Below are 26,044 nucleotides of genomic sequence, written 5' to 3'. Positions count from 1 at the left end.
TTCGACACAATTATTCCTTCCAACTAATTAAAAAAAAAGAAAAAATCCAACTATAATTAAAAAAGAAAAATTTGAGATCGTTCGTTATTCGTACTCTGCGATTCTCGGTTTTTGAGGGCAACATAAAGTGCTTTTGAATCTCCATAAATATGTATCGCTCGCTCGTAAAATTGTCGCTTACAATTTCATTGCAAATTACTTGAGGAGTACCCTGGTCTTACAGAATTACGATACACCTTTCTATTACCTTGCGATTCAATCCTCATTATTTTTCACGAGCGGACTCCGTTCGCCCCGACCAAACGCATGCTTAAAAAAAAAAAAAAAAAGAGAATCGCAGAGAAATCGCCGGCTCTCTGCGGTCTGCGGAATGTCCCGAGAGTGTTTAGAGAAGGCGCGAACGACGAACAGCGTGTGCTACAAGTCGGTTCAACTTTAAAGAGGCAATTACACCGTCGTCGCACGGCCGGTTTCCTACTGAGCAAGCGGCGCGCAACGTGACCCGATTGGTTAGCTATCGGAGTTTATAACAGGCAAACACGCGTCTTCGAGCGATGGAGAAGGAAAAAAAAAGTCGTGTTCGCGCGCCGCCGGAAATGTCGTTTCTGTGCTCGGCCTGCGAGAGTGACTCTCGCAGGTTCGTCGACCCGCTCTTTCACACAGGCCAAACTCGGCGGACGATCACGCACAAATTCTCCCCGTTCAAGGGAGAAAGGACGACGTCCTAGCGATAATCCGAGACGCGAGGCTTGCGCTACGATTGATATAAAAATATTGCTAACGTCTAGTTATTACATTTGCTTTTAACGTGCAGAAGTATTTAGGATTGCATTTCGTGTGTTATTCCCACGAGGGAATGTTCCGTGATAAAAAGTAATCGCAGAACTTGTGGAACAAAAAACGTTTTCTGACCCTTAGCAGTCGAGGAAACTGTTTGCGCTACGAGTTTTGACTCTTCAATTAAAACGCATGTGGTTGCCTCGTGACACATCAAAGGAACTCGTTGATTACTCCCGTACGAAACAGCGAATACGAAATTAATGGACCAATCGAGACAGCCAATCGAATCGCTTTGACAGCCTGTCAATGCCAAGTACTTTTTCCAACGAAAAGCCGAGGAAAGCGAGAAAACCGCAAAATTGATTATGCCGTCTTATTTATATACGCACGTTATACATCGCTATCCTTTTTTGTCACGAAAAAAAGAAATATTTTATTTTATTACAAAAATAATAATTAAATAATCTTATTAATTGAAATTTAAATCAAGATTTACGTGTCACATTTCAAATATTACGAAAAATTAAAAATTTTTTAATAAATTGTTCTGTTATTACGTTTGTAAATACCTCTGTAAATTACGTTCCATGAGCCAAATTTTTCATAGTTCTTTTCTCTGTAACTGATTATCACAGATAAAATTCGGACATTTGCAATCAAAATTTTTTGTCGTTAATTTAACAGTTTTCAAATTTCATTAACTTTTAGCCGGCATTGTAAAGCCAAATCGTCCTTAATGTAAAAAAGAAGTTTCTCCGTCGGAATATAATTCGGAAGACTCGCAGCGCATTTGCAAAGCACCGCATCCGGTAGATCGCGATTGAAAAGCAACAATCCGATGTGATCGGGCCCGAGCGAGAGAATCCACCCCTTTTCCTTCTCCGCTCTTCCTTCTTCCCTTCTCGCCCCCTTCCGCTGCTGCCGAAGCGTACGTGGGCGCACTCCCGAGCGCATCTGCATAATCGTACGTAAATTGCACGAGACATCGCGCGCGATAATATATTGCGGGCCGGAGGGTCGGGCCGACGCGCGGCGTTCATACGCAGAGAGGATATGTGCAGTTCGTGCGGATCGGTCGGCGCAATATGCGTGCATGTCCGCGCGCGCCGTACGTCGAGCAACGGTACACCGTTGCGACCGGTTAATTCAGTTAGTGGATATGGAAGGATACGAGCGCGCGAAGGGCGGGTGGATGGGAGAAAGAGTTAGAGAGAGCGAAAGAGAGAGAGAGAGAGAGAGAGAGAGAGAGGGATGAGGCGGCTGCTGGACGTGCGCATCCCTGCGGTTTGTCCGTCGGCTGGGTTCTCTCTCTTTCTCCCTGTTTCTCCCTTTCATTTATCGCGCATACGAGAGAAGAGAAGAGCACCCGGGTGAAGCAAACGTATCACCGAATGGCGCGGCAACGAATGACCCGCGTGACGAATTTTGCCGAGTAAGCGCAAACGCGCCCCGGTATTTCGGGTCTCTCGAGAATTATCCGCCAATTACACTGTCAGATTTCTACTGTCAGGGCGTTCGGATCGTTCGACCGGGAACGATCACGATTGAAAGCTGGACGGGAAAGTTTCGAAGTTCGTGAATAATTCTTCTCACCGTCTTCATCCCTTATTCTTAAACGTAAATACAGAACAAATAAATTTAACTTTTTAGAATTAAATATCTCAAGACTCAAGAAAAATGTTATTATATCATAGAATATATTTCGCCTTATTATATGTATGTGTAAAAGTTCGAGCTAAAAGAATTTAAAGAGTCATATGATCATATTTAAATTAAGAAACAATAGATCTAAATTGGAAATTTCAACAAACGAATTAATTTTTTATATCAATTTATGATAAAATAACTTCAGCACTGAACGCTACTGCCATTAATAAAATGTAGATAGCTAATTTATTTGATAAAATGGGAATTTTTCAGATAAAATTTGTATTTGTGGTCTGTGTGTCTCTCTTTTTTCTCCCAAAGGACGTCCAATTAACGACAAATTTACGACAATTTACGCCAGAGCTTTATTCCGCTTAAAAAGCGACCCGATCGATGACGCTCGTGCTGTAAATGCTGGGAAAAAAGATGTTTTCGGTAGACGTAAAATCGGCCGACGGATAAATATTTTATTACTCAAACGATTTATTACATTTTACCAGGGCGCACCGAGGCAGGAACGGAAAAATTCTCGTTACACCAGAGAATGAAATAACTGAGTCGCGTAATTAAATGTTGATTCGGCAGCCCGTGACCGTTCATTTAGCAAATTTAACTGGAATTTTTCCCTCTACACAGAAATTGAAAAATATTCTTTCTCTTTTTCACTCAGTCAATATCCTGACAGCGTTTCCATCTACATGATATTTTTAATACCGAGAAAAGATAGCAATTTTTTCATCGACTCAAAAGTCAGAATTTAGACAAAAGACACTCCTTACTTATTTGTAAAAATAACTTTGAACAAATTTGCTCACAACTTTTTCTACGAAGTTGATATTTATTATAATCCTCATCACAAAATTAATCATATAGACGAGCGTAGTAAAACGACTATAAACTTTTCGGAAAAAAATTCGATAAAAATGGACGTGAATGGCTTTCAATTTCCTTGTTTTATACGAATAATGTTCTTCAACAATGTTTGCCGCGTGTAAAAATTTCACCCCTTTTAAACTTTTGAACTATTCGCGTAACGAGCTATGGGGTAACAGCATTCAATTTGCGCCGTTAAATTAAGCAGCGCAAAATCTATAATAACGCATCAATGTGTAATGGTCTTAATGCATGACTGAAAAATGCAAAACTCAAATAAACAACGCGAGTTTCGCGAAACGGTCCACGGTTGCCTACGCCCATGCAGGCGCATTACTCACGGCCCATAATGCACCCACGCTCGTCGCGTCGTTTCGTAAATGCGTGTGCGCAAACGCGTGTAAACACACCGCGATCGCACGCACGCGGATCGTTTGAATAATGCGACGCGCAATTACCGGCAACGCGGCCGAACGGGACGATGTGATTCGTTTTTCCTTCCTGTATATCATTCGCGGTTATTTAAGCTCCACGTGATAACATTCGCATTTTCTACGCGTAATAACTGAATTACAGACGGCGTTATTCACCCAAACAGATAACAAATAAAATACACGTAGCGCGTCGAATAAAATTTTGTACATTTTAATCGCGCAACTGAAGAAAATTTATTCTATTGAAAAAACCGTAAAAGCAACGTAAATCCGATGCAGTCGCGACTAAATCAAATTTCATTTCGCTCGCTGCCTCATCGTAATTTTCTTGTCTCTCAAGTGAAATTACCGTAACCGGCTGGGAACAGATTTTAACGAGAATTCTAATTAATTTCTGACTAATTGTAATTTTGTTATTGTTACACGTGTTAAACTTTGATGTCCACATTTTCCGTCTCTTCCCTTCTACTCTTTTTCTACCAAATGCTGAACGACGTATCTTATCAAATCTCTCACTTTTATGATATTTCAATGCTACATCATATCTGCGCGACGAAATTGAATTTCGTGTCAAGGTCTGTCCTCGGACAGTAGAAGGAGATACATCTGATTTAATCATATCTAAATGTAGAACCAAATTCTATTTCAGGTCTTCTATTAGAAATCAAGGACGATTTATTGGCTCGTATATTCGTAACTTGTCCCTACTTCTTTCGCTTCTTTTCGAAATGAGCCACTAAAACTTAATCAAAATACATTAATCGAAGAACGCGCGCGGACAGTGACTCCAGTAGAGTCTCTCGGTATCAGAGACTGGCTGCCACCTCGGTTTAAACGGAAGCGGTAAATTAGCCAGGACAGAGATCTATTAATATTTCAGTCTCTCCGTTCCTTGGTTGTCTAACTCGTCTCCACTTATACCCCGCGAACTCGTCGAGTTCTCCATTAAATCCCAGCGAAACTCTTGCTTTCGTGCACATCGTTTTCGACGAGCGAAAAGGGGAGATTTCCGGCCTTCTCACGGGTAATTCCAGATCGGGTACAAACGTTATAAATAGTCGCATTGTGACCTGCTCACAAAATTTATCTCCAATCCAAAGTACCAATTTGGATAATTTCAACTGTGGACATTAACAAAGGCAAAAAGACGTATATTGTTATATCGTTCATAGTCCATTGTTTTCACTTTTTTGTGCTATTCACATTATCGTTATTTCGAAACGCGCATTTCTGTATGCAATACTTTATTGTTAATAAGTTTATTCAGTCTGATATAAAAATGCATTTAATAATTTTCTTGAAATTAAATAAAGCTTTTATGAATAATATTAACAGAGAGTTCAAAAGGACAACTTTTTCAATATTTTCTTTTTATTTTATAAATTATAATTACAAAGATATTTTTCCATTATGTATAATGCATTAAATACAGATATATATTTTAAATTAGAAATAACACGAAATTTTTATGTAATATATTCATACAAATTTTAATGTCTTTTTAATGTCCATCGCAAGTGGCGTTACGTTTAATAGGATAGGGGATTATAAAGAGCGCATAAAGAAGCTAGGAAAAAGGAAAGGGGGGTGGCAGCTAACAAGATATGGGGCCTAGGAGAAAGAATGGGTAAAAATAATTTTAGAAAAAGGAAAGATTAGAGGAAGAAAGGAGAAAGAAAAGAAAGTAGAGGGAAAGATTTAAATATAGAAGGGTTAGATGTTATAGTAAGAGAATATAGTTATAAATTAAAAGAAAGAAGATTGTAAACAGAGTAAGAATTAAAAGATAGTAGCGAGAAAAATGTTTAGATAGGATTATATTATATTCTATGTAGGATTTTCTTTTTGGCTATTGCTGAAGAGAATAAAGATTATTATTATATGTAGAATTCTTGCGATTATAACGGAGCAGTAAGATATGTTATGTTATATGATATTGAATAAAGCCATGCGACGGGTCAGTTAGGATAGAAGGATAGCTGAACGGATGGATGGATGGAGGGATGAGTGTGCTAGGAAAGATTGTAAACCAAGTCCCCTTCTCAGCAATGTAATGCTGAAGCGAATAAAGATTCTATTCTAATGTCCATCGCAAGTATTCACGTATAGTTTGAAAGTTCTTTTGTTCCATATACCATTATATCTAAATTTATTGTATCGCTGCAGCAACAATATAACTCGAAAACAAGCATTCTTTTCAAAAAATAAGTTTAAATATTTAAATTATTAAAATTTTGAAATTGAAACTTTGTATCACAAAATCATGAAAATATTTTTAAATGCGATTAAATCTTTTGATGTAATATCCGCTTGTAGAAGGGAACAAAAGTATTATTAACTCTTCAATGTACTGAATTCGTCTATTATAATATAAAAATAAATGCTTAAAAAAACACTTTAATTTATTACACTTTTTTCAATTTTAAAAACTCAATTATATATCATTCTATTGATAATAAGAGCTTCAAAGCTCTGCTCTTTTTGCACGTAAAAAGATGCCAATTTTTTAATTACGTCGTTGTTTTAGCAAATGAGCGACATAGTGACGTACATCAAATACTTTCGACTGCAAGCCGAAAAAAAAATCGAAACGTGATACATTCCAGAAACAAGAACTGCCGGGATTAGACAAACGGGATAAATGCACGCGAGCGAGATAGTTAATTGCGCGGTCGAGCGTTGAATTCGCGAAGACCGTACTCGGAATTGTATGTTCCGTCATCGAATCCGCGCCATACTAATTACCGCGATCTCCTAAGAACGCGCCTTGTAGCCGCGCCGAATTTTTTCTGTGCCTACTAACGGCACAGTGTGCACGCGCATTAATCTACGCACACGTGGGACGGCAAGTAAATATCGCGCACGCAACACGGAAATAATCGATGAACGCGGGATGCCCGTAAACGCGCGCACGGTTATTATCGCATCCGGCTCTCAGAAGCGGAAATCTATATATGGAAACTAATAAAGCTGCAAACCTTCAGCTCAGCCGGGGGGCATTGCAAAATATGATGGGATAGGGAATAATCTTTTTGAGATTCTAGAAGTCCTATCGCGGACGTCATATACCGAGAGAAAAAATGTTTGCAATTACCATATAATTTAATTACAATTATATTTTATAATCGTTTTCGGTGCCACACACACACACACAACTGTGTATTTATAGTCGTTTTAACCATGGAAATTATAGTTTTCAAATAGTAAGCGAATGTAAAAAAATATTTTCATTCATTATGTATGATTGCATTACAGAAATACTCATTTTATTTTCACCATCAATGTCTCTTTATCTTCATAATTTACTATATTAATATTTGAAATTATCAAGAGGCACGGTAGTGCCTCGCGCCAAATGTATTATAATTTACAGTAAAATTTTTCATAATTAATAAAACTATAAACGCAAGATTACTATTATCAGCATCGTAGCAGTGATAACTAAAGATAAAGTTAATTAATTAAATTATAATTATTTCAGCATGCAGTTGTACCCGCGAAACACGAAACACTGTTGCTTTTGTCAGCAAAGTTCAGGTCTCGGGAAGTCGCCTGTTCGTCCATTTGTGCGCCCGAAGACGACACGGACAGACCGCGTCGGGACACGTTAATATCGCAGATGTACGAGATGGAGGTTCTTAGTCACCGCGGGACATTATGGTAATGCACGCGTGGTTGCGCAACACGGTAATGCGGTTACGATTCATTAAGCCGCGCTCGCAGGTGGCGGCCGACGGAGGTAGGTAGGTAGGTAGATAGGCAGGCAGGCAGGCAGGCAGGCGAGGAGGAAAAAGCGAAGGTCCGACGCGCGGCGTGGCGCGGCGCGGCCGGGGCCCGTCGAGCGAGACGGCGGAGTGCCGTTCCCTCGCACAAAGCGACGGCTATGGTGGCTCTTCCGACAGGATAATTCGTCCCCTTTCCTTTCTGGCGCGGCGAGTCGGGCGTTGGATTTTCGAGCAGCCTCTGTCCCGGAGCAACCTCGCGCCGAGCGACGACGCCGCGCCGCGCGCGCGTTTCGCGATGCACCCACCGGCCCAGGTTGGCGCTCTGCAACGATGATTCATACGCGGAAAGAGATCCGCCTCGTTGGAGCGAAGCGCGGGAAAGGCTATCGGTACAGAAATCCCGGCGAGAATTTACGCCGCGCGCGTCTACCGGAGAACTACTTGTATGCGTAAATATCTACTCGTTTGTTGAGTACCTTTACCATTGCGACTGCTCGCGGCGATATTCGCGGTGAATTATGACACGGAGTGTATACCAGGCGTAACAGAAGGCAAAAAGCAAAGATTCGCGTGAATGCAGTTTGCCAAAAATAATATTGGAAAGACTGTTATATTATGTAAGCTATATATTTTAATAATCTAATTTAATAATAATAATCTAATTTAATAACCGGTTAATCATTTATTCGATCATATATAAATTGTGTAAATAAATTAGCAAGATTTTTATTTTTAATAACTTCAAGTGACTAATATTGGAAAATGAATTACTAAATTAATAGCTTAACTTCCTGCAATAACTGTCATTAAGAATTAACTATTTTAAGCACGTTTAAGGATTTATTGCCAAAAGGTAATTCTAGTCAGTAAAATATTGCAAAATAATGATAAAATTGTTTTGCCGTCGGATGCTGGGGAAAAAAAACATACGCGAAAACACAACTCTGATGAGACATTGATTCACCGCGCAATGAGGAAGTAAACCGCGCGATCCTCGCATAGAGAAGGACCTCGTACTCATTGCGAAACCGCTAAAACCACAAAGCAGAGGTAATGGCGCTTGTCTGGGGGCAGCACAATCAAGGACGTCGCTAATCCTAGGCACATTTGACGAACACGCCATTGATTAATTAACCCCCACATGATTAAACCCTAACTTTAACGGTCTCGGAAAAAGTCGGATTACGCATCATCTTTTTCGAAGAATTACAATATAAATATGTGTCGTATATAAACACTATTTTAATCTGTTTTCTGTTCTACTTACCATTATTATTTTACTATAATTTGTCTTTAACAATTTAAGTAAAATCTACATATTATTAGAGATACTTATATCTTTTTTAAAATCCTTAATATCACAGTTCAATAAACGATAAGTGTAAACAGAGTCTTTACTTAAATTTTGTAAAAAAATTCCTAAATATTTCAGGAAATTTATTCAAAATTCCAGGTAAGAGAATTTTCAATGCAGCAATAAAATAAATATATTTTATTATACCTTTTAATGTTGCTTAATCAATTATAAAGAAAAGCCACTTGAATTTTGAATATTAAATTTGAGAAGTACTAAAAAAATAATATAAATATGGTATTTAACGATCTATTCGCAATAGATATGATTCCAGTTTTTGCATTAAACGCATAATGCCAATTTAGAACTAGGTATTGTTTCCTAGTCATTAATTTTTTAAATAAACACTCGCAAATCACAAAAAAATGCACGCGCGTGAATATGCATGTCAGATTTACTGATCGATTTCTTGTATTATCAAGAAAAAAATGGCAAAAGAAACAATTTTGTCAGAAAAAGTGATAGAATTTAAATTTAAAAGTTTTTCAAAAAATTTCAGAAGACTGATAAGACGAAAAGTATTTAGTATTATTAAAAAATCAATTTAGTGTTTCTATATATTCTCAATTATTGTCTAAATTATTTTCTAATTATATTATTTTCTAATTGACGTACTTGTACTTGTACAAAATTATTCATCAATCGACTTAAATCGTCGCGCGTCTTTTGTCGAGGTTATTCGTAGAGGGTGACACAAAGGTGTCTTTGTTTCGACAAGCTAGCAACAAATCCCGATTCTTTGAGGGAAGTCTGGACGCGACGCGACAACCCGTAGAAAGCGTTTATCGCGCGAGCTCGATTAATCTTCCACCATCGCCGATCTCGGCGTGGACTCACCCAACCGGCAATCGCTCGCCAGGGTGCACTAGGCGGTTGGCGAATGTTTCCCAGGGTGAAAAGTTACGTCATGGTAACCGGATACCTTGCCGTATAAATGCGAGCCTTCCGTTTCGTCCTTCACTCACAGTGTTGGTGGTAACACGAAATTATTGTCCGCACGGGAATGCGTTACGCACATGAAAAAAAAATTTTTTTTAAACCCTCCATAGGTAAATTTTTTTGTCCGGCCCAATTTTCTCTACTATTGACTTTGAAAACATTTAGATAAATTCAGAATTACTTTTCAATTAAAATTAATTAAAATGTTAAAACTTTACTTAATAAAAATTGCAATATAAGTAGTGAAATTTAGAGAGTGACGTTGCACTTGTGCAAAAAAACATTGCCTAAATGTAAGAATAAGATCAGGAAGCTTGACGTTCTCTAAAATACTATCTCTCGTGAGATAATAGATTCGGAAGAAAAAAACTGCATCATTCATGAAATATTTAATTTGCCAAGGAAGAGAAGATGTTACTGTAACATCTGTAATAAATTTGTAAATAATTTTTCAAACAATTTTCGTTTAGAAAATTAACAAGAAATTATTTAATTATTTAAATTAAACATTTAACAGAAATAGGTGAACGCGTATGGCCGGTTGTGTTCGGGACGGAAAGAATAATGGCTGAATTAGCGAGTGGAAAGGGAGACCAATGTAGTCAGACCGCGAGGCGTCAAAAGACCATCGGTGGAGTCGCGACAAAGAGCGGTTTCGGCGAAACGCGGCCGCGTCCTCCTTTGCGAATCGCGGACGAGCATTCGCGAGGAATAAACGGCTGAGTAAACGGAGGGGAGGGCGACAGTGAGAGAAGGCGATACAACACGGCTCCGGCGCGACGCTCCAGGGAAACGTACTCGGGTGGCACAAGAATCGCGACGACGGAAAAAGGAACGAGACGACGACGACGACGACGATGACGACGAAGTGGAAGGGCGACAAGTGCGACGGTGAACGAAGGCGGAAAACGACGGGCTGCAAAAGGACGACGAGAAAGAGAGAGAGAGAGAGAGAGAGAGAAGAGAGAGAAAAAGAGAAGAGGAGACTGGAGAGGCAAAGAAAAGGAGAAAGAGGGACAACGGTGTACAAAGAGCGCGTGCAAACGCGCCAATTACGAACTCGTCCGAAGACGGCCATTAAGAGTCGCGACAAACAAACGACCAGCCCTTTTTGCCGTCCTACCCCGAGGAGGGCCCCGGCGGCGGCGGCCCCGCGACGATCGCGTCCTAACGACGATCGCGCCGGTACACCTTCGCGTGATTTCTCAGCCGGCGAACAGAGCGGACGAAGGGGATCGTCATCCCCCTACCTCTCACTTTCTCGCCGCGCTGCTCTTCGTCTTCACCCCGCGCCGTTGTCCATCGCCTCTCTCTCGCCGAGTCCGCGAGTGGTTTCTTTGTCGAGATTCGCCTCGCCTCGCCTTTGATCTCGGCGGGAGAGTACGGGTCCCGCCGCCGCCGCCGCCGCCGCCGCCGTCCGGTTCGACCGGATTTTCCAAGGGGGTCCCCCGCGTGCGTGCGCCGCGCGCGCGGATCAAATGCCAATCGTACCGAGATCTTAAGCAGCTTTCATCGCGCCCCCTCGCATCCCTGCGCGCCCCGTTGCAACGTTTGCCCGCCGACAATCGGTCGCGCCGCTTTTTGCCGCGTCGCGGTAAATCACTGATAACCAGAGACGACCGCGGAACCGGTTCGCCATTTCGTCTGCAGCTAATTTAGCTCGCATTCAGATAAAATTAGTATTGCCTTTTTCTTTTACTGCAAAAAGTGAAATGAGAGGAAAAACTAGAAATCCATAACTACTGGTCAAGTATATATCCTAACGACAAATGAAAAATAAAATACCTTGACAGGAATTCGGAAAATCACAAAGTAATACGAATTTAATGGTCATCACGGTATATTCTATTTTTTTTTTTAAATAAAATTTGTTATTTGTTATTAGGATGCCAATGTATATCATTTTCAATGCTTCCGATAATTAAGTATTGCATTGCGCACGTATTACGCCAACGGTAATGCGCTTACAGATCGGCGAGCCCTCGGTCGACGGTGTACATTATCGTTGATCGATTTACGTGTTTTCTAAGCATCTGCCCGGAACATCGCTACATGTATGGTTCGTCGATTGTTAATAATCGATTCGCCGGTAACTGATAATTATTTAATTAACAATTAATTATTTGCGGCTGTTAACGACGTGAGTGGCTCCGTGGCATCCCCGGGGGCACTCCAGGGTTAATTACCTCACAACGTTCAGCCGACTGTGATATCAATATACCTAGTTTATGCCGGGGAAACCGTTAAATAGTCATATGCATTTCCAATCTACGTATTTGTTGTATCGGAATGCCCGTCGGTTGTAATCGCAACGCGCACCAGCTTGCCCAAAACTATCCGTGGAATGTCTCAGGTCCTCTCGGAAAAAATATTCTTTTTTTTATCTACAAATTCTTCGTCCTGATAATAGAAATAAGAAGCGTACAGTGCACGAAGTAAGTACGATCCAGAAGTCAGATAAGAATAGGTCATTTATTCCATTAGAAACGTTTCTTACTTGTTACAATGGACCCCAATCGGGAATCCCAGTAAGCGAGGTATTATTAACACAACGTTATTACAATAATATTTTATAACAAGTAATGTAATTTTCAAATATGTAGTTTTTAATGTTGTATACATATAATATTATGGAAAATATTTCAGTAAAACATTAACAATAATATTTCTACTGTAATGAAAATGTTGAGAAATATTACGTAATAGAATAATAATTTAAAAACATTTATAAAATACATGTCATAAATATTATGTCATAATATTCAGAAAATGTTTTAAAAAATTGATTTAATATATGTTCTTTGCATTTTGCGATATCACAACTTATTTCTCTGCACTTCGTTTTTCATAACAATTATAATTCTTTATCAAATGATTATGAATTTTTGTAAGTTTTCAATACTTGTTTTTATCGTAGTGAAATAATATGCTTAAAATTTCTTATAATGTATGTGAAGTAGCAGGACTGAATCTTTCAAGAAATTTCATCCAATTTTATATATCGTTTCTTTCAATTAAAATCTTAATATAGAATACAAAGTTAGCTTCCCTGAGCCATAATTAATGACTCACCTATTCAATATTTAAATCGTCTTTATTAATTTTTCTAATTCAAATTCATTAAGAGATACATATTAACAATCATAATTAATATATCGTAGACGCTTCTCTTTATACTATAAATAAAGGAGAACCTTTGCAATGACATATTTACGATTTTATAAAAACGATTGAACGGGAAAGAGAAAGGAGAAGAGATATTATTTCCCCGTTCTCGATTTTTCTAGTCGCGCGTGCTCGGGGCTTTTCAATTAAATTTTCATTTTCTCTTGAAATCAGCAGTGCTCTCTTATCCTCCAATGGAAGGCACTTAATTGTCCCGCTTAATCGCTACAAAGGCGTAGATCATCATCGTAATATAGCTCTTAGTAATTTATTATATCCTGGCTACGCCTTCCTCGCCGTTCCTCCGTATTTTTCGTACGCGGCCGCTAATTTATTGCATACGTTACGCGAATGTAATAAATCGATCGCGAGTATCGGCCGATCATTGCGAGCACTCCCCCCCCCTCCGAGTTTTACGATCGGAATCCCGGCCGTGAGGGCAAAACTATCGAGTCGCAAACTCGAGACTGCGTTCCTTCGCCTTTTTCCCCCCTCTCTCATCCGTAAATCTAAAACGACTTTACGCAAATAGGTAGGCTTTTAGGTTTTACGACGAAAAGTACCGAAGGTAAATACGGTTTAACGTCGTACAAATAACGCTGCCGGTCTCGAAGCTCGTTTCGAACAGACGGAAGAGAAGTAAAGGTTTTCAGAAGCATCATCAGAGGCTGGACGTGAAAATTGGGAACCGCCGCCAAGAAAAATATCCGCCAGCGCCTCAGTTACTCCGGTTTCATCTTCATTCGCGCGCCACTGAAAGATCTACGACGGAGACGTAGTTTTGCCACGTGGCGATGCGCAATAAACCGCGACATCATAGTCGTCCGTCCTATCTCGCTTTCTACGAAACGGAGAACCAATATTCCAGAACTTTAAAAATAATACCGACGTCGTCGTTATCGATGCGAAATAAACTGAGGCATCTCGTAGTCTCTCGTGCGATTTAGATAGAAGAAGAAAAATTTCAAAAAACACCGACGTCAACCACGGTATCGGTATACCAAGAATTCGAGTTTATCAATGTTGCTAAGTGTATCAAGTTTATCGACGTGATATAATGAGGACATCGAAGATGACTATGCTCGCAGCACCGAAATGATGAGGAAACGTGACTACCAATCGGAATAAAAATCGCGATAAAAAGGGCCTGATGGTCGTGCCTGACGTAACGTACGCGGCGTAAGTAACGATTTATTTCTGAGTTTCTGAAGTTCTCATACTCGCGGCGACGGTAGAAAGAGAGGAGAGAACGGAGGGAGAAAGACGAGAGGGACAACAACCACGCGCGCACGTGTGTCGCAATGTCCCTTAACGACTGACGGCTGCTGGAAAACCAGTCGACCTCGATACACCTCGGGACCCGGCTCTCTTGCACGTATTACACGCCGAGTAATATATGTATTCCCGATACACATGCATCGTGCACGAGCTGGGATTTTGCACAACCGCCGATGCCGCCGCCGTCGTTCACGAAGTTAAAACTATACCGTGGAAAATCGGTTTTACCGTGCCTCGTTTAAATAACGGATCCCACGTTTTTGCGCGACACAAGCTTCGCCTCGCGATGCCTCGCTGTTATAACGTCGCTCTCTCTCTCTCTCTCTCTCTCACTTCCTTCTTCTACTCCACATGGGTGTATTTAACTCTTCAACGGAGATGAAAAGTTGCGTAAAGAAATGTTTTTTACTTATCCTTTTCCCATATATACCAAACTTTACACATATCTCGATCAGTTTTAAAAATTTAGCACTTTTTTATAAGTAATGACGTAGATGTAGAGAATTAATTTAAGTTTCGAGAAAAATTTCTTTTAAAAAAAAATAAATGTCTCCTACAATCCACGAGTTAATAGTTCATATTTCAAAATCTTATAACAATTTAGAAAGATTGTATATTTAGCTGATATTACAGTCCTCAAGTTCGTTAAGCGTTGGATTAATAAGGATTTTTTTCCAATCACGTAGAATTGTTAAGAATAAATATTTCTTTCAATCTGCAAGATAAGAATCTATTCTCTAAATTTCATAGAGTGAAAATTTCATAAACGTTCCTTTAAAAGACTGATACTTAGGTTCGTGCAGTTATATTCGAGTGGTTCGTGACTCTAATAAAAGTAAAAAATGAGACGCGTTCCTGTAGGAAACCTATTCTGTCCTGTAAGAGTAAATTTTTACTGTCATAGACATTTTACTTTTTCGATATTTAAAGAGTATATTTCGAGAATCCATAATAGAAATAGAAAAGTCTCTATACTCGGTCGATAGTATTACGTTCATCAACGTTAGATTAATAATATTTTTCTTTGCACAAAAAAATTATTAAGAATACAAATTTCTTATTATTTGCACAAGTTAACAGTTCATATTTCGAAACTTCACGATAGAAAAAGAAAAAATCTGTACTTCCGATAGCATTACGTTTCACAAGTTCATCAAACGCTGGATGTATATCTTTTTAGACAAAAAAAAAAACGTTATTAGTACACTTTTGATCTGAAAAATAGAATCTAAAATCACTTTAAACCGCTCTTCCTCTCATCAGACTGTTCTACATGCATTCAATTGTAACACGCATTATAAACGCACACGGCGACACAATGGCAAATATGTTCGAAGGATCAATTTACCTGTTCCGAATGTGTTTCACAACAAGGCTTATCGTGCCGTTGCCGAAGCGAACGAGCGCGCGCGCGCGCGCGAGTACCACCGACAAATCCATTGGCCATTAGCGCCATTAAAATCTTGTTTAGTTGCGTCAGAGTTCGAGCAGATTTATCGCGCGATTGCATGGTGACATTTGCCCGCCACTTCTAATTATCTGATATATGCGTTTTTCCCTTCCAGGATCTCACACGTAGCTCCAAAGTAGCTCCGGAGTAATTAGTTTCTTAGCCGTTTAAGTAATATTTCGTAATTTCTACGAAACTCGTTGTAATCGGTGAAAAATTGCTTGTTTTGTTATTACGTTGCGGCACAGATAGAATCTGGTATAGACGGTTTACTGCCGCTTGCTTAATAATATTTAAAACAAGAAAAAATACAAATATAAAAGTACAAACAGGTTGCGCGCGGAGAGAGTTTATTTCATAAATAAAATCAAAACTACATTTAGCATAATATTTCGTATGTCTGCTTTTTTAATTCGTAGAAGTTACAAATAAATGATCGCAGATATATAAATGTACAAAGCGCAAAACTTTTCACGGTTTCTTTGGCTAATTTCTCTCTTTATAAATAAAATATCAGATTAATAATGCAATCTAGTTATAGAAATAAAAAATCACAGATACAGATAAAGCTTTAGAATCGAGCGAATTTTATTTTAGCGGAAGTTTTTTCGATCGCATAAAGATAAATCCGGCAAGTACTCGAGGTCAATAAATATCAAGAACACGCAACTGAATTTTTACTAAGGAAACGCGACGATCAGATCGCACGTATGAAAGGAAATGTGAGGAAACCTCTTGCGCTCCGCATCGAAATAAATGTGCAATTTTAATTTAACGCAACCTGCTGCACGAGAATTAAGCGCGGCATGCGTAACGCACGATTTTTCGTGATTGCGGTCGCTCACCCGATTTAACGCAGAGAGCTCCACAATGATTCCCGGCGGCGGGGAAGTGAGCTTCGAACGACACGCTCGGCGATTTAGCTGCGAGTGATTCAACCCCCAATTGCCTCCTGGAGCGTGTCGCGGAATCGGGGAGGGGGAGGGGGGAGGGGGGGCCGGTCGGTCCTCTCTATGACGTAAAACCGCAGTGGAGTTAGAGCGCGGACGATTAGCAAAGAGCGGCGACGGCGTTCGGCGGTATAGTGGCCTGCCCCGTTCGTGAAAGTAACGGGCCACGCGTTTATATTTTTCAATGCAACTGCGCTCGCGAGCTGTGCACACACGCTCGCTCGGCCGAGCCGAGTTTATGATTTTGCTTAATTAATGGTCTCCTCGTCGGCTACCGCCGCCCTCCCGCCAACCGCCCGCTCCCGAACCCCTCGGCCGGTACTAGCGGCGGTGGTGGCGGCCCGGCGGCCATTAGCCCGCACGGATTGCGCAATTTCGGGAAATTGCGAAGTAATTCGCGGTTGCGGCCACTCTCGACGCAGAGCCCGGCGACGACGCTTGGCGAAACGAGGCGAGGCGAGGCGAGACGAGGCGACTGGTTAGCCAGAGGCGCAGAAAAGAACCCGTGGATTCTACGAAAGGACAGACGGTCGTTGCTGGCTCGGTGACGACTGGTCCGCCGATCCGATCAATTCAATAAGGAAGCGAGGAAAAAAAAAAGAAGAGGGACAGGGGACAATCACATCGGGAGGAGCGCGCGCGGTTGAGACGATCGGCGAATTCCGCGAACATGCGTCAGTTTGGATGGGTTTTATGTAACAGAAACCGAGTACCGGTTTAGTTTGGGGCCTCGAAGACGTTTTAGGAATTCTTACGTCTTACGAATCGTAATGTAACACGAGCTGTTATCTGCTGTAATTTATAGAAAACACGAGAGAAAATGTTATGTCCTACTAATTACAACTCGAGCTGTTTCAAGAGAATTTTTCTAAACAAAAATTTTGGACGTCTGTTCTTTTAAATTTTTGTGACTAAATGTGTTTCGTTCTTTTTGTATAAACAGAGTTAATAAAAACATATAATAAAATTATATTATACACAAATGATGAATCGCTTATTGACACTAATTTATTTAATCTTGTCTCTAAATCGGAATCGGTAAAATTTTACTGATTTAAGTGCTACACTTATAACTCTGTCAGCGAAATATGCACTGGTTTTCAGAGCATATTTCAAAGAGTTTCCCCTTTGTAATCGGAATACTTACGGATGATCACAATTGTAAGTGTAGCACTTCAAATCAGTGAATAATATACTGATTCCGATTTAGAGAGTCGAGTTGAAAATAATTTCTGAAGAAAGAGATATATCTGTCGTGAAACATGTGGCCACGCAATATTAACGCGAGGTGGATTTTCTATTTGCGTAATATGTCGGCCGTAATTCTGGATTGTTATTGTCTTCTGTTGCCGTGACGATTTGTTCCACCCTTCAGCGTTATAATTACGTTACCACTACCCAGATAGCCTCACGTTCGTTACATTGCATTACATTATCGCCACCACCACCATATTGCCCATATTTCGTGTCTAAGTAAGAAATGAGATGTAAAAGACAAGAAAGAGAGAGAGAGAGAGAGAGAGTAAGAAGATAACAACTTATTTCCAACAAAAAGAGACCCGTTTAAAGTGCGGGCCGTCTAAAGAGAAAAAATAAAAAAAGAAATGTCTACGATACCGATGCTATTCTGAGTACTGAGTTCCCAGTCTTTCATGAGGATTTCTCGGGCAGGTCAGGATGACGGCGACGTGGGTACACCTATAATGCAGACAGTGATCGTCACATATAGACTGGCGTAAACATCGTGTTATGCGATTGTCGAAAGTTCACTAAAGTACAGTATTATATCTAAAACAAAACAAAGAGAAAAAAATATTCAGTGCCTATTTTATAAATAAGTGGCGTATGAGTTACAATTTTATTTATAGAAAATTACTTCGCTAATAAATTTCTATAAATAACGTGACCTCTCACACTTTGTAATTTCTAGTGTAACTTGTTAAGCAGACAATAAATTTAGTCTAGATTTTAAATTATAACTAAATTTAGCATTGTTCTTGTCGAACAATAAGTGTGATTGATTTAATTTGTGCGAATAATTATCTTTTCGTTGCAAAAGTTTTGCATTTGGCTCAGTATTATTAAATGAAGAAGTATGCGTTTAACAGAAAGAAGCCTTTGCTTCTGTTCGGCGAACAGACACGATTTACGATCGAAAATCCGCCGGAGCAAAGCGCGATAATTATATCCGCGTGCGAGTTTTTCTTTCGAAAAGACCGGACGTCCTAACTTTCACACGTGCAACGTTTCTGCGGTGAAATCGGCGCGTTATAAGTTGCGAGGTGAGCAACAGTCGCGACTTACCGTTCGCGGTTACGCTTACTAGCATCTTCGGAAAGCGTGAAGAGCAATGAGACAGCTCTGCCTCCACACGCATGCATACATTATTACAAATATAAACACCCCCCTCGAATTACCTCGAAACGATACGCAGACGATGAACATAATTTTGATTAATTAACAAAATCTCGACCGTTCACATTAAAATGAGATTTTATTGTAAATTGGAGGAAATAAAGCCCCTCGCAAATTGTTTTATTACATTTAAAAAAATATATATGTATAAAAGTTAGAAGATAAGCTGAACACATAGGTGAATGAATAAATGTAAATCAGACCATTTCTGTTTTAATTTAATAAACATTGAATTTAACTTGTAGATAAAAAGAACAGTGAATAAAATAGCGATGGCAAATTGAGCATTTTATTACTGTAGTAATATACGAATAAAATTTATAAAATTTAAAATTAATTATTCCACGTGTATGTAAATTTTCAAGTCAGGTCAAGGAACCAAAAAATATTTCAAGAGTTTATAAAAGTGGAGTTGTGTCGAAAGGTTTTTACATCTTAGCAAGGATATGAAATTTAAACATCAAGAACGTTGTAGAAAAGATTAGATTTAAATTGATTTTCATAAATTTTGTCAAAAAACTTGAGAAAAAAAAGATCTTAAAAACAAAAAATTTCTATCTATAAATGTTTTTATATATAAATATATATGTATGTATAAAAATTACTACGTTATATAAATTAATAGAAAGAAAATCTCAATTCCATCAAAATTTTACGAATCTTTCTCTAAAAGATCGCATTTTATTTTCAGCTCGGAATAACTCACATTTACGCTCCATTGGCCTTTGTAGTTTTCTATTTTTCTTTTCGCAGCAGTCCAAAAAACAAACGGCGCGGAATAATTCATCGCTTTGACGAATTTTTCGAAAAATATTCGGCATAGAAATAGTATACGAACATGTAAAATTGTTGCAATTTCAGTTCCGTCCATTTGAACGGCATAACGAATAGTTGATTTTTTCCTGAAACACACATCTCTGTGTGTACATGGCATCGGAAATATTCCTTTAAATCAGAGGCATTCCATGGATGTGTCAATTCTCGTTTATTTCGACGTATTGGTTGTTTTTTGTGTTTACAGAATATCTAGAATATCGACATAAATTCATGCCGAACGATACATTTATCAATAAACTGCATAAGGAAATGAATGCATTATATACGGAAGCAAGTTTTGCCAATTATTAACAGAAATTGTTTCACATAATTATTAATTCCCGATTCTATACAACTTAGCAATTATGATGGTAAACTAACGGAAAATGCGCTGAATGGTCGCGAACGTTTCCCAGACACACCAATGCGAATTCATTGTTAATGTATATCTCTCTGGACACGGCTCGCCGCGGCAACGGCGTCAAAGTAGTTTATTTGCTACGGGAAAGCTACTGCACGCGGAAGAACCAACAATGGCGAAAACCAGCCGAAACGGATAGAAATATGTGAGCGAGGGAGAGGGAGAGAGAAGAAGAAGAAAAAAGTAGTGCACGGGTCTCACCGCAAGAGCGCCGAAAAGTTTATTTGTTCCGTGCCTACCCACGACGTAACTCGAGCTTCCTTTTTACCGTGTCCTTTATGCGTTCTAAATCCCGCTGTCAGCAATTATGCGCAAATATTTCCATGACAAAGGACCACGTTGATCCGAAAATAATCCGCGACAGCGGCGATCGATTACGTAACATTACTAGCCAACATTCTATCTCGAGAAAGCTCATTAGTATTCTCGCATAAAGTATTTAAAATTTGCACCTGGATTCGATTTGTTTCATAATGTCGAATTTTTTATTTATTATTCGTTTATTTTCAACGCCTCGTAACTCAACAATTATCCACGGTGACACCACAATAATTGCAATAACGAAGAGTTCAGTTTAATTTTGAATTCATAAAGAGAGAAACAAAATGCGATGAAAATAAAGTATTTTTTTTTTTGCATAATATTTTCCAATCTCCGTTCCAATTATCTGTCATATTTCTTCTTTTATCACGAGCACGATACGAAAAACAACAGCCGACGAAACACAATTCCTCCTCTTTTTTTTTTTTTAATTCGCTCTCGCTCCGAAAGTGGAGCACTTCATGGCATGTGCGCCGCACACGCATATCCCGCTTATACACATATACATTTTTTTCTAAACTACTGCTGAAAAATCCACGCAAAACGAGACGAGTTCCCCGCGCATAAAGCCGGATCCCCGCGAAAGAATGCGAGGTCCCAAGGAACGCTCTTCCTCCTCTCTATGCGGAAAGGAATCTCGAGGGTGAAGCGCGCCCGAGGCATCATCCGACATCGGGCACGACGCCCGCGGCATCAGGAAGCTAAGTGCACCTGCATATTCGTGCATACGTGCACGCATGCACGCGAGGTTTCTTAAACCGTATAATCCCGGGAATGTATTGGGTCAACAAAGAGCTACGGGAAGAGAGGGAAGCGCTCCGTGTGCTCGTGTAAACTATCGCGTGAAGCGTTTTGGAGCTGTTTACGATGTTGTTTGTGCGTGTACTTATTACATCCGTGCAGCTCCGAGTGAGCGAAAGAGGCCAATAAGGTTAATCAGATATTACGTCGTAATGCACGCTGTTGCGAATCTCTAAACGCCGAAGACGGCCGAACGATGACATTTCGCCTTGCGCTCCGCTCGATAATTTAGGCCTCTCCTTGCTTCTCTGACGTAGATGTTAATGCTTAACTGGCGGAAGTCGACATATAAAACGGACTACTTAAAAATTCCGATATGACGTGAAAGTCAAACGCGAAGAATCGCTCAATACTAAACTCAACCGGCGTGCTTGTAAAAATAGACATCTACTGCATAATTTCCAAATGTCGCGGGTCATCCGGATTAGCATTCTGATATACATGTGTTTTAGGAGAATAAACAATTTATTAATAGAACAATATATTCATTTCCATAACACGCGTAGAGAGAGATGCAAATCGATAAACAAGATGAAGCATTTTCAAAAGCGGCAAGAACGTTTTTTTTCGCCACAATTTTGAAATTTTTTTATACAGCAAACATTATTACTTTTTATTAAGTTTGCGCGTGCGATTTAGATTGAAATTGCAGAGAGCGAACAGAGCCACCAGCGGCGGAAATCTCGCGTTCGCCATTAGCGAGCTACACGTTTACACACTTGTATTCGACTTGTATAACGGATCGCGATGCAGGCATTCATTACACACTACATTCACTATCTCGGGTATACCGCCACGTGAACTACCGTGGCAGGAGTCAAGAAACGTTCCGTGACTTGAACACGACCTCCATTAGCCTTTCTCGATCAGCCCGCTAATTAGTCGGCATCGGGCAAGTGAGCTGCAGCATCCGAAGCCCCTCTCCCCGCGTGTCTCTTTAGCCTTCGGCATTCCTTCGCAAAATATTAAAACTTCAGCGAGGAACTATCAGGTTGGAACGTGGAAGAATGAGACAGATGAGATGAAATTTGTTAGGAGGGGTCAGTGGCGAGTAAAGTGGTTTAATAGGTTCCGATTCAGTGTAAAAAAAAAAAAGAAACCTTTCTAGAAATCGTTCTATCGTTCTGTCTCATTTGTAATTCTCGTTGAACGACTATTGTTCGAGACTCTTACGCATTTCTAACACACAGCTAATTTTAACTATCTTGTACTGCACATCACCGTGAAATATGTTTAACTTCAAATTGTAAATTATCCTTTTTTCACCAATGTTGTAACAATTAGTTCTTTTTATAAAAAAAAACGCAAGAGGAAATTGTGTGACATGTTACATAATTTCTTTCTGAGAAAATAAAGATTCCCGAGCCGATCGAGGTAACGATTATTAAACCCGCAGTGACGCGGCATCTTTTGTACTTTTCTCTCTTGAAAATCGCCGATCGCCATTCCATTCTTCGCGAATGAACCGTTAATCGTTTGACGTAACGGCGGCGACGGCGGCGGCGGCGGGTCAGCTCCGCGGCAGGGCAGGTTTCAGTGGTATCGCGAAACAACGTGGAATGGCGGAGAGCAATGGATAACCAGCGTGCAATTAACACAGCAGAAGCCTCCGCTTGATTTTACACGAGCCGCCCGCGGTAACCACCCCATCCACCTCCTCTTCATCACGATAATCCACCCCTCTCTCTTTCTCTCTCTCTCTCTCTCTCTCTCTCCCTTACCCTCGCGGCGGCCCGGCCGGGCTCGAGCTCGGCGAGCGCGGACGGGAAGCGCGCGGCGCGCATTTAATTTGCAAATGCAGATTGCTTTCCATTTTAATATAAATTGTTCGAAACAAAGGCAGTAATTATGCCGTGCTCCCGCGCTTTCAAAATGGCGGGGCACTCGTTATCGTCTCACTCTCGGTCGCGCTCCCCCTCTCGCCAAAATTCTCCTTCCCCTCCCCCTTCTACCGTTCCTCTCCATAACGGATATTATAGCCGTGGAGTGCATGGAAGTGAGAACCCATGCGGGATGAAAACGAAAGAGAAAGCGAATCAATTGGGTGCTCGAGGTGCATGAGCGTGCGAAAATTTTGAGTCTTCGCGATGGCATCCGAAACATCAGAGGATACACGGGAACTGTGTCGAAATCGTTTGACGGCATTTGAAGACGATTCTTCCTTAATTAAAATAAGAAATCAAAATACTGGTAGTTAAAAATAAACAGAAATACATCTTCAAAGATAAAGATGTTTCTCGTAATTTTGAGATAAAAGTAAAATCTACATATATGTGTTCTTGGCAATAAAATTGAATAAAAAAATTGTTTTACATGACTATGAAGTATGTAACATTTAATAGAGAAAACTAAAAACTAAAGTTTTATTGCTCAATGTGTAAATTTACGGAAAATTTTATTTAAGAGAAAAATTTAACTCTTATAAATTATGCATAATTTACAATGCATAACATCTTTATATGCAAAATTAAACTTCTATTAAATTTGAAACATATATTTTAAATATTCTTATTGAAAACGTCGACGTAAGTGTATTCAAAATGTTTTATATGAAAATATCTATCAAAGTCAGAATTTTTCAATTTAAATTATTTGAAGGATTCAACTTTTCGATATACGAGAGACGCAAATAAAACTTTTTGTTTAGAAAAAAAATATGAGAAAACTATAAAATTAGACAAAACAAATTAAATTACGGATTTTCGAGCTTGCATAATATTTTATTTTATCACATTTTATCCAAAAAGTGACAAAAATATTCGCTAAGCAAAGAGTAATACTTCGAGTTTATCAGAGAATCATTGGTGGAATATTTCAATTCTTTACAAACAATTCAAAAGCAAACACAGATGGTCTTGTTCAATATGTATTTTACACGTTATTTGAAGAACGAAATTGCCCAGCTAAGCATTAGAGCGGAGCACACGCAGGTTAAGAGAGTAGTTATTATCGTACACGAGTTTAAAGAATTTTTCAGATGAAATAGTAATTCGGTCAAATGGTGTTTCGAACAAATGACTGGTTGGCTGTCCCATTAAAACGCTCCGAGCGGTACGAGGTGGGCCGCTTTGACGAACCCCATCCTCGATCGCTGAAGGGGGAGTGGGGTGGGGGGGGGGGTGCCCGGGGGCAGATCAGCGCGGCAAAATTTTCGCTTTGCTCGCTGGCGCATGACGCAATAGGCATACATACATACATACATACAAATACGTGTACACGACACCCGCGATACATGGATGCGCGGGCGCGCTCACATCTTGCTCGCATCTCGACAGCGAGCCTTGACGCAGATAATAACGTAATTTAGCCGTGTGTGTACATCTGGGATAGGTGGACGGCGCAGCGGTGGCGCGTAATCGCATGAGTTGCTGCTCTGCGTTGATGGTCTATTTGCCGCGTACTAAATTCGCGAAAGCCGCGCGGCCTCGATTGAAATGCGTCTAGGGATGTTAAATCCGGTCAGGTCAGATGGTTACGTATGGCTACTTCGCCGCGTTGGATATTACAAGCGTTTACAACCGTACTTTTCCTTCAGAAGAAGGAAACACATACGATTTCAGGTTGCACTTTATACTTTTCTCCTTATTTTTTAAATTAATTTTTATCGTTTTCTGCGCCTCGCGCCTAAACGCATCGTACGATTTCCTCCAAATTTGGCTGGAAATATCTTTCCTTAATGAACAATCGACTGATCGATCATTCGCGGGAGGATGTGTATTTTCCTAATTGTTATAATTAGGTATAATATTAGTTATAATATTACTTCTCTCCTCATATATATATATAAATTAAAATAATATTAAATATAAATACATTAAGATATCTCAAAAGATAATTAATATTTCTGTTCTTGACATCATTTTATATATCTTTTATGGTAAAAAAAGTAATCGCCGTCCCGCGAGTGAGAGCGATTGTATCGCGAACGGTATGCGTGGCATCATCGCGACGTCGGGCATCAAGACGCTTACGCACCGGTCGCCGAAGCGGGCAGGCAGCACGAGAAGAAGCAGAACGGTGGCGGAGACGTTTGCGAGGGACCGCGCGAGGCTCTACGCGGTTGACATACACGGATGGGGATGGAGTGCCGAGGGTGCATCGCCACAGCAGTGAATTTGGCTGCAGGATTCGAGATTCTGCCGGCTCGCGGACGATGCACGGTCGACGTTCTCGGCCGCATCGAGTCCAGAGTATTCTGTCCGCTTCATCTGTCCAGCTCTCTCGCTCTTTCTCTCTCTAATCCTCCCTCGTCGTCTCTCCGCTTCTCTATCTTCCCGATTCGGGCATATATAGAGATGGAACAAGATAGATAGCGATAGCATTTGACGAAAGAGCGAGTGAGAGCAATTGGGAATGGAGGAGAGGGAGAGGGAGAGAGAGAGAGAGAGAGAGAGAGAGAGAGAGAGAGAGAGAGAGAGAGAGAGAGAGAGAGAGAGAGAGAGAGAGAGAACCAGAGTACCAGCCGAATTCCTAGCATACCGCGGGGCCAACTGGTTAGTGAGCGATTTACGATATTGTAAACCGATGCGACGGCGGCTGCCGTGCCCACCGCCGAACCTCAATCTAATAGTGGCGACTCCAACCTCCGATGCTAGCCAAAGGCACGTCGCGTCGTTCTACCCGTGACTCTACAACTCGCGGAGGACCTGTCGCGTGCCTTTTTCGTTCACCCTCC

General features: G+C 40.3%; 1 protein-coding gene across 6 annotated transcripts in view; it reads right to left on the bottom strand.

Annotated features, from left to right (window-relative positions):
• LOC105835835 (transcriptional enhancer factor TEF-1) overlaps positions 1-26,044 on the bottom strand; it is a 172,107-nt gene that overhangs the window by 80,278 nt on the left and 65,785 nt on the right. For 2 of the 6 annotated variants that reach the window (XM_012679422.2, XM_012679423.3), the window contains exon 2: positions 18,213-18,293. The exons of the other annotated variants lie outside the window; for them this stretch is intronic. In XM_012679422.2, the coding sequence (XP_012534876.1) occupies positions 18,213-18,249 (37 nt within the window). In that variant the 5' untranslated portion in view covers positions 18,250-18,293. The remainder of the gene's footprint in view (positions 1-18,212; positions 18,294-26,044) is intronic. 6 annotated transcript variants of the gene reach the window in all.

Source organism: Monomorium pharaonis, chromosome 2 (assembly GCF_013373865.1).
Source record: "Monomorium pharaonis isolate MP-MQ-018 chromosome 2, ASM1337386v2, whole genome shotgun sequence".
NCBI classification, from domain to species: domain Eukaryota; kingdom Metazoa; phylum Arthropoda; class Insecta; order Hymenoptera; family Formicidae; genus Monomorium; species Monomorium pharaonis.
This window is presented reverse-complemented; position numbering and strand designations above follow the sequence as displayed.